Source organism: Malurus melanocephalus, unplaced genomic scaffold (genome assembly GCF_030028575.1).
Source record: "Malurus melanocephalus ecotype Western Australia unplaced genomic scaffold, MMel_1.1 scaffold_81, whole genome shotgun sequence".
NCBI lineage: Eukaryota > Metazoa > Chordata > Aves > Passeriformes > Maluridae > Malurus > Malurus melanocephalus.
In genome coordinates this window covers 1,157,629-1,174,103 of record NW_026623313.1, presented here as the reverse complement: position 1 = coordinate 1,174,103, position 16,475 = coordinate 1,157,629, and the positions used below count along the sequence as shown (strand labels likewise).

At 40.2% G+C, this 16,475-nt stretch overlaps 1 protein-coding gene across 4 annotated transcripts in view; it reads left to right on the top strand.

The window, feature by feature from the left end:
- The first annotated feature begins 3,651 nt into the window (after positions 1–3,651).
- Positions 3,652–16,475, top strand: part of RBMS1 (RNA binding motif single stranded interacting protein 1) — a 139,217-nt gene continuing 126,393 nt past the window's right edge. For 2 of the 4 annotated variants that reach the window (XM_057367635.1, XM_057367636.1), the window contains exon 1: positions 3,652–3,975. In XM_057367635.1, the coding sequence (XP_057223618.1) occupies positions 3,901–3,975 (75 nt within the window). In that variant the 5' untranslated portion in view covers positions 3,652–3,900. The remainder of the gene's footprint in view (positions 3,976–16,475) is intronic. The other 2 variants (XM_057367632.1, XM_057367637.1) reach the window with 2 other exon arrangements.

The following is a 16,475-nucleotide window of genomic DNA, read 5'->3' as shown; positions in this document are numbered from 1 at the left end:
ATAACGATTTCAGCATAAACATGTCCATAACGATTTCAGCATAAACATGTCCATCTCTTTCAGCTTAACTGATGCAAAGACCCCAAATGGTGCAGAGTACAGCAGTTCCCTTTGTTCCTGAAGTGAGATGGTTGAAATATATTTCCCTCCTGTTCTGTATTGCTTTTGACTTTTTCTGCCTTAGGGTAGAACACCTAATGTGTAAGTTAATTTATAAAGCATGAATAGAARATTTCTCTTACAATAGTATTAAGAGTCAGTGATTGGGTTCAACTGAGTTGCCCTAAAACTTCTTTGACATGGCACCACATACAGCACTTCTCAACATTTGCAGCAAGAACCCAACTGTATTTTCATCATACTATAACTACTCCTGAGCAGTTAGAGAATATCCATGATAAGGAAGTAATGTAAAGGAAAAGGAAGTAGAATTTAATATTGTCCCATAATACTCAGTGAATTCTAGCCATGAGCAAAATTACTGAGTACCGTTTTCCTTAACATTTTGTAGGMAGTCAGCTTTTCACTCTTTTGGGTATCTATTTGCTTTCAGAACACACTTCAGTGTTTATCTTCCTTCTTAATCCTATACCTTGTGCGGTGCGTAGATGGGGGAAACATTTTTAACCTCATGAGTATTTAGTTATGATGGCAGAAGTTAGTACCGCTAGACGGCAGTTTCAATTGAAAAGTTTTTACTTGCTCGTGCAATGAACATAAAATAAGTAATTAAATCTAAGCCTTTCCATTAGTATGAAAAGTTAAGAAATTAGTCATTTGGTTTAGAGTTTCTGCAATGCCATCCTGTCTGTAAGGCACAACTTGCATTCATATTACATRATCAACATATTAAAAACACAGAAACAGAGATTGCCTTGTGTGGTGCTAAATTTGATTTTTTTTTTTTGACCCAAGAATTCTTCACTGATTAATATAGTAAATGCCTCAAATATAATCTAAGAGAAAACCTCAAATATTGTAAAGAAGCTCATGTAAATTATKCTAATAAAATACTTATCTTTTCTAACCTCTTTTTAATAAAAACAGTATTATTTGCAAACTCTCATTAATCAACACTGGGATCAGTRCACTATAAAATTTTGCAGTATTAAGTTGCAGACTTATTTTTTAAATTCAGTGATAAATATTGAACTATCAATTTTGAATTTCTTTAATGTCAGCTTCACAGATGTTCCAATGGARGGAGATTTTTAATTAGAAAATATTCAGTTTGAAAATGGAACCAAATTGGTTTCATCATTACATTAACAGTGACACATTTTTGGGGATGAGATTAATCTTTAGAGCAAAAGACTTTGTTTGAGAAAGTTCTAAGTCTCTGCAAGGAGAGACTGGGAAGGAACTTGGAGATCAGCTTTAGCTGCTTCAGTTGAAATCAAATACTCTCTTAGCCAGATTTGTTCTTTCATCACTTCCAGGAGCCGTTGTGGCAGAGTGCATTGCTGCTCCTCTCGCTGGCAGCCATCAGCCATTACCAGAAACTTGACACAGTTAAGCTGGAGACTGTTGCAGTTGTAAATGCTGGAATGATATAGGCTGCATTTCCCCTCTCCTCATTTCCTAAAGGGTTGTTTTTTTGTTTTTTTTTCCTGGATGCTTCTCTCTTCATTCAGGATTGCACAATGTGCTTGTGACAACCACAGTTGCTGTTTACATGAAGATGGATTCTAGGAAAACACCCTTTATTTCCAGATGTCTTCAGTATAATGTTTACTTTCAGATCTCATTCTTTCCTTCTCCTCAGGAAAATCCACACAAAGTGCATCCATCAATTACCAGTCTTTATTTCTTCTTCTTAGTCTGTTTTTCTCAGAAGAAAACTAAGTGTACTAGGACCCGTAACCTGTCAGCTTATGAGAGGCCAGCACCACATTCTTTGTAGTTCAACCAAGAACTTCAGACCACAATTTGGCAGTTCTCAAAGCAGTCTACAACAGTATCCTCACGTATCTGGGCTGTAGTAACACATTTCCCCATGAAGCTCTGAAACTTCATTTCTGCTGTCCTCTGGAGCCGTTGTTACCTGGCACTCTAGAGATAATTGCAGCCTGTGTGCTTTTTCCACTGCATAAACGTCAGTAAACGGGAGACAGCTGATTTGGGCAATGGCCATTTCAGCTTCTCCAGATGCACATTCTTAAATGTTCAAATTTAATATCACATACCTGATATTTCTGTTCTGCTCAGCTTTTCCCTGGCTTTAATCTTTGTCCCTCCCATAGAGGACATTACCAACTTGTATGTTTTTTGTGTTTCTCCTTCTTTTCATAGTCATTCTAGGCACGTGCTAGAATAAAAAAAAAACACCCCAAAACAAAAAAAAAAAAAAAACCAAAACAAAAAACCCCTCAAACCTAACCAAAACTCAGAAGCTCCCACACTTTTCCTGGAAAAAAAGCCGCCTCCTAAAGATGCAACTAGTCCTTTAATCTGTGTGGACCATAAAACGTGTGCAATTCTCTTCCCTGGATAAAACTTTTAAAGTGATCTTAATAGCTGGCAAGGAGAGCTGCAATGTCATTTGCGTAATTGTCCTCTGCTCAGCTGGAATTTGGAAGAATATCTGCAGTTACCTCTCATTGCTCAGCTTGCACCAGGGATTCATGGCTGCACAAAAGCTGCCTTTGCTATCACACTGGGATCCTGTACATCTTCTAGGTTTTTAATATTTCTTTCTGCTATTATCACATTTACTTCAACTGATGCTAATAGTCTCAGGAGTTTTGGTGGACCTAACATACATGTTTTATTAATCAAACAATACTGCAGACAAAAATGRTTGTGATTAGTGTGACAAAGAAATAGCATCTGCTTAATGCTCTGAGGACTTATTTTTGCATTGAAAAGAGATGGATTTGTCAGAAGTAAACCCACTGGACCAAGTGGGTTTTTTACAAACAACAGTAGAACATAGTATGCTGTCAGTCCCTACTTCTAATGTTCAAGATATTAGCTTTCATAGAGAAAATATTGAAGTGAAAAAATGTAACTGTTATTGTTTAGAACAGGAATGTTTCCTGTTTGAGAACTCAGTACCACTGGCTAAAGTACAAATTTAAGAACGTGCAATGGGCCASACAGAGAATTTGGTCTGGCTTTGTGGTTGCTGCTCTGTAAACTGATTTTAGCACTGCAGTCTCTTCTGCTCCGGCAGATAAATGGACTCTGTACCGTCAGGCAGAACTAAAGCCAAATTTGGTTTTCCAAAATTGTACCCAGTCTTCCCCTCCAGCCTGTGYCCTGCACCACCGCTTAGCAGCGGGATGCACAAAGAGGGAATGCGATAACAAAGCACAACCGGGCTAATTAGGTCAGAGCCGAGCCGGGTGCGATACGGCCACTGCAGCCCTGCTCCTCCTCTCCTCCAGAACGTGGAAAGCCTCCGCTCCGCTCCCGCCGGGCACCGCAGCTTTCCCCGGCGCCGGAGCGGCCCTCGGCCSGAGCGGCACCGCCCCGCCACCCCCCGCCCCGGGGGCTGCCCCGCCGCCGGGCCACGGCTGGGGCTCGCCCCGGGCGCCGAGCGGGGCTAAGCGCCTCCCCTCGCCCCGTCCCCCGCCCCTCCGCCAGCCCTGCCCCGCCGCCTGGCACCGCCGCGCCGGCCCCGAGCGCTCCCCGCGCCGCCGCTCCGCTGCCGCTGCTGCTCGACCCGGCCGGGCGGGGACTTGGCAGGAACTCCCGGGCAGAGAGCGAGAGTGCCTGCCCCCGCTCCGCTCCGCTGTGGCTTTTGGGTGGAGGAAGGTCTGGGCTCGGCCGAGGAGCAGCAGCAGGCGCCGCCGCCGGAGAGGAAGAGGCAGGAGGGGACAGAGAGAGACGGAGACGCGGCTGGAGCCCCCCAAAGTACCCCCCCATCCCTGCACTGCAGGCTACATTTCCAGCTTCATGGGCAAAGTGTGGAAACAGCAGATGTACCCCCAGTACACCACCTACTACTACCCCCAGTATCTGCAGGCGAAGGTAGGGTCCGGCGCGCCGGGCGCCGCGTTGGGTCTGGGGCTGGCCCCGCTCCGGGCGGCCGGACAGGGCCGAGCCCAGGCGGGGGCTCCGCGGCTGGGGCACGGCCCGGGGGAGGCGGTCAGATTGCACCGGGGGACGGAGACAGGAAAGAGCCGGCAGCCCCTTCCTGCCGCCGCCCCGGGAGCCCCCGCCGGGCTTCCACCCCTTCCCCTCGCTCCCGACCGTGCAGTCTCCGACCCCACTCCCCTCTCGCCTTCCCCCTCCCGCTGTCAGTCCCTCCTCTTCCCCATGGCTCTCGGCGTGTCTCCTCCTTCCCAATCACGTCCTCGGCCACCCCGCCGCAGAGCGGAGCGCTGCGGGCCCCGCTCCCGCTGCCTCCGTCCAGCGCAGCCCCTGRCAGGCGGGGAGAAGACCCGAAGTTCTGCCGGCTGGGGCTGCCATGGCCGTGCCTCAGCCGCGGCGGGGGTGCTGTGACATCCCGAGGGGTGGCAGGGCGTGCTTACTGGCATGGCCGTAATTCCAATTAAATACGGGCATTGGGGAAGCTGTCGGAGTCGGGTGGATACTATTGTCTGTGGAGTTGGACCTTTGTGAGCTGCCACCTCGCAGTTTTCAAACTGGATTAGAAAACGCATTAAGGGTCCAGCTTCTGGTGATTAATGTTGTACACGGGTAGCTGCTGTTTGCGGGTATATTAATGTTAGTAGTTCTTGCGGTGGAGGATCTCCACCTTTTTCCCTGTCTCCTTCAAGTCTTTAAGGGCACTCAGCCCTTCTGCTTTAGAAGCATCATGCTGCAAACTGGCAGATGCAGAGGTGGTTGCATCAGCTGTCTGGAACATTTAGCCTAAGCCTTTCCAACCACCAGTGACACTCCTCACAAATCAAAACAGACCCATATGAGGCTTCAATGTGTGAACTTTTTTTAGAGGTTATAACAGTGRTGTGGGGTTTGGTTGTGATTTTTTTCTTTTTTATTTTGCTATTGAAGTGTCTTGCCTCTGGCAATGACAGGAAAGAATTTCCGTCCCTTTAGTTGCACACTTCATAGGCTTTTTTTACTGTGTTTTTGTTACTGTATTGGTATTGTGAAATGTATTTTATACTGCTTGGCTGAAAAATAAATTCCATTTGACAGTCATGAGATATGTTACAAGGCAGCAATGAGGAGGCTTTGAAATGTGCTTTCATATGTACAGAAATAGATAGAAATGTGATGAGGGTCTTCAGGTGATTTGAAATGACTAATGTGTTAAATGTGTAACCATAACCATTTAAAGATTATGCTGCAGAGTAGTCATTGCAGTACTGTTTACATATATATATTTAATGCATTGTTTTAAAGGAAGATAGAATGCCTTAAGGACAGCTTTTTGCATCCCTTAGCTATGTGACTATATGTACATTTTCAAATGAAACAAATGTCTTTATTCAGAAACTTTTATCTTGCYGGTTTTGCATGGCAATAGTAAGTTACAAACCAAGTACATAACGTGGAATATATATGAGGCACTATCACTTGGCTGTTTCGACCTGTAAATAATTGAAGAGGGAGATAAACTGTAATAGCTTATAGTAGTTAGTAAAGCATGATAATAGAAATCCATGATCCTATGAGAAAGCATGATGGACCATCTTTTGAAAATGTTTCCTGTACAGATAATTTAATATTGATTTGTATTACAGTCAATGACATCTTCAAACTGTCTTGCAGTCTTCACTATAAAATTATACAGCCTGAAATTACATTGCTCTGTTTCAGCAGAGAGAACAGAGCCATTTGACCTACAGATATGAAATGAAATATATGAGAGCCAGTGAAAATTTCCTGTTTTCAGAGATCTTGATTTTATGAAAAAAATAAAAGAAAAATAGGGGTCTCCTTGGTATAGATACAAGGACCGGTAACTAAGTTTTGATATTCGAGTATGTAGAATCCAGTAATGTGAATGATCTTCCCACTATGGATCCCCTCTGAACATGTAGAAATATTAAGTTAATTCATAGTTTTAAGCTGTTCTATTATTTGGGCCCTAAAACAGCTCACTGTCCACTCTATGTCCACTATTTCAGTAATTCTGAGAAATCTTTGGTTTTTATTGAACACAAATGATAGTAGAAATGAATAGCCTTGGCTGAATGAACGATGGGTAATGGTACATGATTACACTGGGAGAGGTAGGAAAATATCCTAAACCAGAAGTTTTGCTTCTCATCCGTATTTAAATAATGATGGAAAATCTGCTGACTAATAATCTGCAAATCAATAACTAGGAGGCGATAGGAATTTCTTGAAGATGGATTTTTCTGCGGAGTGCTCARAAATACTCATTAGATAAATTGCATACATTCCTAATGGTTCTTCAGGTTAAAATGTTGATGTGGTCAACTATTTTAATTGCTACAAATATGTTATAGATTTCAAAAAACAGATTTTGTATTTGACTGTTTTGATCTTCACAATCTTATTCATGAAGTATTCAAGCTGGTTCAGTGATATATTCTGTGAGGAAATATAAACACTTGCTGTGATTCAGAACCTCCCTCCCCCAGTCTTAGGGAGCTCAGCATCAAAAGAGATTAGTGAAACCATGGACTTAAATGAAATGAACAAAATTAACATTGGAAGGCAGCTTTTAAAATGAAAAATCATTATGGCAATGAAAATAGTTTGAAATGGCCTTAAGTTGAAGCTTGTAAAACCCTAGAACTGCCACAGTTTTCACTCTGGAAGGATATGTTTGACATATCTGCTAAGTTTTTGTGAATGTATGTTTTAGATCAGTTCCTGTATTGCAGCGTTGTATGGCTTTTCAGAGAGCATAAAAAATATTTTCCAAGTTCAGTGGATGTTTCTAATGGTTTGGGTGCTTTCTTTAACACTTTTATATTTCTGTACGACTGCTTTTCAAATTTCAACTCAGTTGCATTTCATTTACATACTTAAAGCTTTTCTTATAATRGAGAGATTTTGTARTTTGGAAAACTGTTTTTWTTTAAGAATGCATGTGTTTCACTCKTGCTTAAAGGCCTATCTGCCCAGGAGTAAAACCTGGCTGTGCCAGGCAGAATATTGTAATATTTAACAAGGCAAAGTACACATAAACAAATACAAATGTATATAGGCAAGTCTAGGCCAAAATCTGTTTGCTTTGGTCAAGTAAGAAATAAAAGTGAATTTATGTTTTGTTTTCCTGTATCAAGTGGAATTCAGGGTCACGATGCACACAACAGTTTACAGCTAAATTGTGATAACTACCTGCATTACTGATTTTCCCATGGAGAGTAATGTGGCAATATGACTAATTCCACCAGTAGGCTTCTGTATCTTAAAGGAAAGCTCTTTATGTAAGAGTTTGTTTGCAGAAGATGGCAACATATAGAAAGCATGGCTTTTCTAAAGTGCAAGCATTTAATAGTCAGAGATAACGCCTATGTGATACTTGAATTCTAGTTATTTTGTATGTATTAGGTAACAAAACCTAGAAGAAATGAAGTCTTGTGAAACTTGCTAAATTATCTTCGAGTGGGCTTTGAAGTCTTCATTTGGTAGCTGTAAAATTGGTGCCCTGGCAGCTCTGAGAAGAGCTAATAYTTCTAGGAGTTGTGTAGGTTTGTAGGCAGAACTGTAGATTGATATAAACTGTAGTGAGCAGGCAGATTCTGCCATGTCATAACCTTGTTCTCAGGCTGTCGAGAGCAAACTTTAAAATGGGAACACTTAATTTTCATCCAGGCCTGTTGATGGCAGAGTAAGAAGGAAATCAGTCAGCAGTATTAAACCAAGTAGACATGAAATTGTCTTAWTAGCAGACACTTGGTAAGCTGCAGTTTAGTGTCAGTGTATGAAGTTAATAGACCGATGTAGAACCTTCTGCTTCTAAAGCAGAAGAGGTAGGACCTGCTAATTGTTTGCTGCTAATGTGTACTTTGGCACTGCATTCTGCACCAAGCACAGGTCTGTTGCCCTTTAAAAAGTTTCAATAGCTTATGAGCTGATTTTCATCAGCATAAATGATTACTAATTCTAGTCAGTTTAGTTAGATTTATTCCGTATCCAATAAGACGTCAAAATCTGTACATAGTAAAAGACAAGTTTACAGTAAAGCTGAGTACATGTGTTTATAATGTTGGATACAAGTAATTTGSACATTTTGTGTTCTGGGAAGTTATATTGTTTGTCCATAATTGTGATCTTTGTGGTTCTTGACTGAGCTTAGAAATTCATTAAAATARAAGGAGAAAAAGCACAGGTTAGTTGCAGGCAAATTATCTCTGCACAGTTACCCTCCTCAGCCTCTTGAATGTGTTCTCTCCTGTTCCAGCCAGGCTGGAGATTATTGTGCAAAGAATTCCTTCCAAAAATGTAMTATGTTGTGGAAGGGAAAGAATTGTAGAATTCACCAATTTAAAGRAAAACTTGAGCGTTTCTGTGGTAAGGTAATCCCTCTGACTCTATAAAATTATCTCAGAGGATGTAAAAGGAAATGAAGAGCATTACCTAGAACAAGCATTTTCTCTTCTTCCAAACATCCCAGTCCAAAACTGGGAAYGTCTGTTTACTTCCATGCATCAGACAGTAACTTTTCGTCACTGGTCATAATGATTGTTGTACATAATTGTTTCAGCTAGCTTATTTTGTCTATCTATCCTTGTCCCTGATAGAGCTTTTTGCTATCTGTCCTCGTCCCTGATAGGGCTACTTTTAACTTCTGAAGTCTGGTTCAGGTAGCCTGTGATGAGCTAGAAATATGCCCTTCAGAAAMCATTTCTAGAAACTCTTGCTGGAATAATTCTTATATATGCAAAAGCCYTTGCAGAAATAGGTTGAGCAAAGTTCATACAAAGCTCTGCAAGTGTCCATATCATGTATTTTAATGTACATCATTGTAACTCTCTAAATAACTCTGATAAAAGAACTTGAAATGTAGGAACACTTCACAACACCATCTCGAAGTGAACGTGAGTTTTGCCTTTGATTTCAGATAAGCAATGTTTATTAGAACCTTGATTTATGGTTGGGTTATGTTATCGTGCTTAATTTGGAGGTGATTTGCWATGATGTGATGCTCATAATCTTCACTTCAGAGGAGCTAAAGTTAGGGAGTGCAACATAGAGATTGTGTGATTGGGGCTGGAATCAAGGAAAAGCAGCAATGGCATCCATAAGGTGTGTTAATTTTGTGGTTTTCTCCTAGGGAATCTTTTAAAATAGTTTTTAAAAAGCCACAACTTTTCTCCCTGAATCCAGCCTCTTTAGAGAGAGGAATGATATAAACATACACACACTACAGACTGAATTTGCAAATGACAAAGTAAAAAATATTTTAATTGCTGAATTAATGGTAGAAATTACAGGTTCTTTGTAGTTTGTAGAAGTTTGAGACCAAASTTACCCCTAGAGTACACTGCTCTTGGGCCTTAATTTGATACTRTGTGATTTGCCTCATTTAACAAATGTCAACAAAATCTTGGTCCCTCTCTGTGATTCTTTAGTAACTTTACTGCAGACGTATGAGCCAATTCTCAGTTTGATGGTATTATGGGACTGACTTTTACAGAAAAGTGATAAAYCAATATCTGACTTGAAATAGGCTTGAGACATTTATTCAGTGCTGTTTTCCTGTTATATTTGATTGTTAACCCCCTCCAGGCACTTGGTTTGTGTCTGTGAAGTTTATACCCAGTAGGTAGGCAGCAGCTGTAAGAAGCCAGAATTACACAATGTCTGATTTGTACTAGTGTGTTTGCTAGCTTTACCTTCAGCACAGGGTCCCAGGACAGTCATGAAAGGTGTGCAATAAGTTTSTGGGGGGAGAAGCTAATATTCTTTGAATAAAACAGTTCTTAAAAGTATGTTTTACTCAAAACTCAGCTGATACTCTTCATAATGATAGTGTGGTTTTTTTTTGCTTACTACTTTTAAACCAGAATTGAGCATGCAATATACTTCTAAATATTTTGCTTCTAGTTAGAGCGTAAGTTTTCTAGGTCTCAGTCTCAAGGATGAAATTTCCTGAGTAAATTTCTGWGCTTCCACTCAGTGTTGAAAGAACAAAGAAAAGGTAGGCAAAATTGATTTTTTTCCAATGAAGAATAATACAATGTAGCAAAGCATTGTTTTTAAGTCTATTATTCTATGAAACAATGCCTTTAAGAAACTTATCTATTAAGGATATACATAAAAAAAAAACCACCTTGGACACAATTTTTCATCTGCTTGGAAGTCCAAGTAGCRAAGTTTGAGCTATCAGTATTGATAGCAGATGCATCACTCTTACTGAGAAAGGTAATTGATGCTACTAGCACAGTGCTCCTAATGAAAGAAATGTGATTGTGGTAGAGGTAAAGAAGTTTGAACAAAAGTATATTAATAAATGGGAAAATATAGCCTGGTACAGTTACATATTTCTGWTTCAGTCTTCCATAATCAACAGCAAATAACAACGGTTTTAAAAAAATGAACTGTTTTTCATTAAGTTATGCGTTTGGTTTGAGAAATAGTCTCTTGAAGATGTATGCTCAGATTTAGCTAAAATYATATACTTGCTTTTGTTGTGTTGTATAGATGTTTTGTGGCCTGTGCAAAGTAGTATTCACAACTATTTCTACTGGAAAAGCTCCTACTTTGCTAAGAAAGTGAAAAATGTTGGAAAAGCATACTGACAAAAATYTGTTCTATTTGAGTTCAATTCATTTTGGTCAAAGCAGACACACAACAGATTCAGGTCATATTTACTGTGGTTAATAGATGATAATTATTATATGACTTCATGCATCTTAGTCTTCCTCAGCTGAAAATACCAAGATCYACATTTAAATGTTATTTCATTAAGTTCTAAGCTGTATTATGATCTCTCAGAATTGAGGAAGACAAAGGGCTTGGACATGRGTAAAACCAGGTACATGGCTCGTTTGTTCCATAGTAGCTCTTGGAGCACTGTGTTCTTGTTCGTTGTCTGAGATTGTAAGAGCACATTTTAGTCTCAGTGGCTCCRACTTGATGAAAATATTTCAAAATATACGTAAGCTAAATTTCTGACATCTCAGCATGCATGTAAGGCCTGTGAGAAATGCTTCAGARCCATTCCAGGTAGATAAACAGAGCTTACTGATACCAAAGGGAACACAAAATGTTTGGTGTCACTCTTGTGCATTGGGAGGGAAGTATTGATCTTTTCTAGAGAGGCGGAGTGAACAGGCTTCACTTTGTGGATTTTACAACAGGTTAAGAAATGAATTCCTGTGCTTGTCTCTTGGCAACACACGCTGACACAATTTCCACAGCAGTTTATAGGCTGTGGTAGTATCTGTGACCTCTTCTATCCCTCAGGCCATAGCTACATAATCACTTTAATTTTACATAACTATGCACAGCAGCCAAAAAGGGCAGTCTTGTCTTCCCCCATTGCTCCCAGCAACCCACTCTCCCTTCCCATGTGCTGGCCCTAGCATTTTTATGATCAGTCAATGAGCTGAATCAAGAAACCAGTCTGGCTGAAAACTAACCCCAAAMTCCCGACACTTTTACTTTATGGTGGAGCAACTAATGAGATACTTTAAAAGTTTGAGATTTGTATGGCTATGGGTGAAGTTGTCTCCAGAAGAAGTCCACCCTCTTGGGTGTCACTTTTGTCTGATGCAGTGGTGGTGTGTAGCTCTTCTTAATAAAAGGTTTTCTGGGGCCTTGGCCAACAGGGTTCTTAGATTTCCWAAATCTGTTTATTRCAYATAAATGCAGATAACTGTCAACATAATTTTTYTATGACTTTACCTTAATTTTTTTTKGTTTAAATTGTTTTAGATGTTGGTGCACTAAGAGTTAAAAAAACCCTTTCAGTCTGTCTTTCATTCTTAGGACCAATGATTGTGGAGGTAAGTGTGAAATAATTTGTTGAGAGGGCTTAAGTTAGGTATAGGCCTGGGAGGAAAGAAAGAATCAAATGTAAATTAAACTTCCAGAGGCCTTGTAGCATAGTGTTACATCTAACTTTCCATTTTCAGCACAGTGCAACATTGATATTTTATTTCATTCTGGGGAAAGAGGGGAGAAGGCTGGCACTTCAAATTAGCAGCAGCTGCAGAATTAAGACAAGGGTGTTAGTGACTCATTTGGAAAAGTACTAGCTAAAACATTCTGTCTCCTAGAAAAAACATTAAAGGAACGTTTATGATACAAACTTTGAATTTTGTGAATAGTGTCAGCGACCTTCTGGTTTCCTCTGGGTAGCTTTCCTGATTAGTGACCATTTGCTTTTGACTATTGCACATGAAAGTGAGGAGAATACATGGGGATATTTTGGAGGGGGAAACATATCTCCTGTCAGGGTCAAAGACTCCAGGATACTTCTTACTTTTTTTTACCCAGTCAGTTAGCCAAAAGCTTACATTATTATTGTTCCAGGTAGCTGGAAAAAAGCATTATATGTAGTATTTCTGTGATGTGTTTGAATAAATGGCAGAGTAGTCAAACTCCAGTTTCCCTGAACACAGGGAACATGGATCATAGAAGGAGTTTCTTTGTTCTCAGTCCCAAATTTCTTTCTCCAGGTCACCGTTCTCACTGCTCAGGCCTTTTACTGGACTGTATTCACAGTGCTTATATTTAGGTTGTTCTCTACTCTTTCCACATCGGCATTTGGGTGAGGATTTTTCCCTTTCTCTAATAATTATGGGTATTTCCCTGCTTTATGCCCAGGCCCTAAAAATGGCTTTATTTAGAAGAGCAGGCTATTTTAAGAAGAGAGGGCTAAGGGGAAATCTAATTGCTGTCTAAATGTATCAAATGAGAATGCATTGAAAAAGTGGAGCCAGACACTTCTTGGAGACACATGGGATAGGATCACAGCATAATTCAGGTTGGAAGGGACTCCAGGAGCTCTCTAAATCAGCCTTCTGCTCAAGTCAGGTTTGTCTAGAATTTCAGACCAGGTTGCTTAGAGCATTATTCGGTCTGTTTTTGAAAGTATCCAAGGATGGAGATGCACAGCCTCTCAGCACAGCCTGTTTCAGTGCTAGCTATTCTCATAGAGATTTTTTTTTTCCTTATTTCCAGTCTGAACCTCTGTTGTTTCAACTTAGGCTCATTGACTTATCCACTGTAAGAACCTGGCCCCTTCTCCTTGATAACTTCCTCAGAGATTTCCATTCTATAAATGGAAAGCTGCTGTTAACCCTCACCAAAGCCTCCTTTTCTCCAGCCTGAACAAAACCAGTTCCTTCAGCTTTTCAGAGTATGAGATCCAGCCCCCAGCCATCTCGACAGGCCTGAGCTGAGCTCTCTCTGGCTTATCGGTGTCGTTTACTGGGGGCCCAAAGCTGCATGTGGGATTCTGAATGGAGCCTTTCAATGGGGGCAGTCACTTCCCTTTCTGAATGCAGCCCAGCAGGAACACCAGAGCATGCTGCTGGCTTATGCTTGGCTGGCTGGCTGCCACAGCCACCAGGTCTGTTCAGCAGGGCTGCTCCTCAGTCAGTTCTCAGCTGACATCATTTCAAGGGACTCTTCCTTCACAGGTGCAGAACTTTMCACTTCTCTGCTGTAAAAATGTGAAACACAGCAGTCCCAGTGTAGAGACCTGCAGTGCTGCACTTGGTACAGTACGAGATTCACTGCTCTCCCCTTGTCTGCAGTGCTGGTGGTTTTATCTTAGAGGGGARTAGGCAATAGGGTGCAACACAATGGACACAAGTTGGGACATAACAAAATTGCAATCAGATATTGAGAAAATTTCTTTTCACCGTAAGTGTGGCCTGAGAGATGTCCTGGGAGGAATCTCTGGGAGATGGTAAAAAACTCAACTAGACAAGGTCCTGCTTTGGGAGGGAAGTCAGACTGCCTGACCTCCAGCTGTCCTTCCCAAAGCAGTGTGCGATGTAAGGCCGGCCCTGGTAGCCATCTATCAGCATAAGAGGCTCTAAAGAAACTGTTACTGTTCCTTTTGTGTTCCTTCATTGGAAGCTGTGCTATGSAATTTGGAAAGGAAAGGTATAGAAGGAAATCCCTTTTTCTGTTTAAAAGAACATGCATTATGCAAATATGCAAATGGAATTTTAATATCACAAATCATGYAAATTCCCTTATCCCATTTTAGCAAATATCTTGTTTAAGCTGCTTTAAATTTGAGGTTTTAGGTTCGTCTATTTGTTTTTCTCCTGGCAGAACATCATAGTGCTACAAAATTATGCTGTAAATTGTGACAGACTTGTATACATTCTTATATCAAACCACGTTTTTAGGCTGACATTTCTTGTTCCTGCATCAAATCTGAATGTGTTTATAAGTTTTTGTCTGGAACACGGATTAAAAGTGAAATAAAACAATAATTAACCCCCAARTAAATCTTGTTTCTTTCCAAGCAGACATTATTCAGCAGTACAGCAGAATATCGAGAAAGGCAGTGTTCCTTGTAGTASAAAAAATTGGAAGAATTTACATGTTCCTATTGCATTTCACTAACAGTTTTGCTATATCTCACATGACTTTTCTTCCAAATTACAGTAAGTTCATCAGCTGCAGAAGCTATGGATACATGAACGGCTTCCAAACCCACCCACCTAGCTTCTTCAGCTCGCTTTGCTTTTATTAGCACTTCTTCCCCGTGTCTTTTATATATTCTCCCCCAGATTTTCTAAGGATTTTCAATGGCAGGTATAATAATAGGAACTCACATGTTCTCAGATCCTGAAGTTAATCTTAAAAGATGCTGCTTTTACTAGATCTTAAAAAAATTAAAATCACAGCTATGGTTGTCAACCAGATTGGTGATGAGAAAAATATGTAAAGCCCACCAAATGTCAGTTCATTTTTACACTGCTAACTAAACTGATCATAGTTGTCCAATAATTCTGAAAATCAGGTGTCTTGTTAGGTGCCAGAATATATATTTAGGGATCCAACACTGGATTAAATTGGGCCTAAGATGACTTTTATCACCAGAAAGTCAGAGGCAGCAGCACTATCACTGCAAGTCATTCTAACAGAAAATAATTTACCAATAGAACACTTCTTTATTTTGTTCTTTGTCCCAGACAGAGTATTTACCTTGATGGAGACTGGTCTATCTGAACATAAAAAAAGTGCAGATTCCTACAAAGGTATAGAATTGAAGGAAAGGGGAAGATACATTTGTGTACTGGGGATMTTTTGGCTCTTAGGGATTTTAAATGTTATTCTTAGAATTTTATTTTGTTGAGGGCTTGGAACTAGGGAGGAGTGTTACCAAGCATCTAACACTTACGTGCTGAGGACCCATGCTACTTTCTGGCAGAAATAACAAAATACCATGGTAAAAATGAAAGGAGAATAGCAAAAGTTTACTTTGCTATGTTGCCCCCAAAAGAGGCAAAAAAGCAAATATGAGTATTTTGTATTTGCTGCCCCTTTCTTTCTTTTAAAATTGAAAGTGGAATTCTATGTCTGATGAATAATTGAATAATGATCAAATGAATAATAGATACCTTTTTTATTCATATAAAATATAATGGCTCATTTTCCATGCTTAAACTCTGTYCAGCTCTGTCAAGGTCAGTAGAAAGGGCTCCTCTTTTACTGATATTTACCTGAAGTTTAGGAATGTGTAAATGCTGAACGGCAGACCTCCCGGCATTTCTGTGGCACACCTTTTASGAGTAGAAATTTTATCTGAGTGTTGTCTTCCAAAATGTATTCTGTCCTTCTTATTGATGGAAACTSTGCTAGTTATGTCATCCAGGGAGGATGCTGCACATCCCAGTGCTTTGGGGGGATTGTAAACACACATTTTTCAAATATGTTGGATATATAGCCTAGTTTAGATTTACCTACCAGTTGTTAGAAAATATTCACAGTTGATTCCATTTCCTTGATTGMCTACTTTTTGTTATTCTTTGATCTTTGTAAGTGTGGTGCCTGCTCTGCAGGGTAGCCTGTGCTTGAAATAATGTAGATATTGGGCAATCTAATGAAGTATGAGTATGCATGTATTATTTATAAAATATTCTGCATTGCTGTCTGTGTAATGAAGGCATTCATGTGTGAAATGGGCACTAGTTTGTGATTTTTTTTTTGTAAATTAAGATCTCAGTTCTTCTCTTGACACAGCTACTGAGTTCCATGTGTTCTCTAATTTAAATGCCCCTATAATCTAGTCAYTGCAGGAGAATCATGCTTCAGAATMTTCCTTTTATGTCRAGAAATAATAAACATTATAATACTAAGTTAACATTAATTTTATTACGGCCCTCCATTTTTCAGTTTAAATGATCTGGAAAATCTCCAGACCACACCAGACAGCCCATAGTTTTAAAGCAGRGTTCAGGAGCCTCTGGATGCCTTGGAGACAGCAGCAAGAAGGGTCGCTGGTATCAAGGGCTCTGTACAGATTCAGGGAACTCTAACTTAGCTAATTACTGCCGGATGTCAGGAGACTGAGCTGGGATTCCTTGGAATACAAAGCTGAGAACCCATGTCTGGGAATGACAAATATTTCAGTTACAGTGAGAATCTTTTGATAATTGATA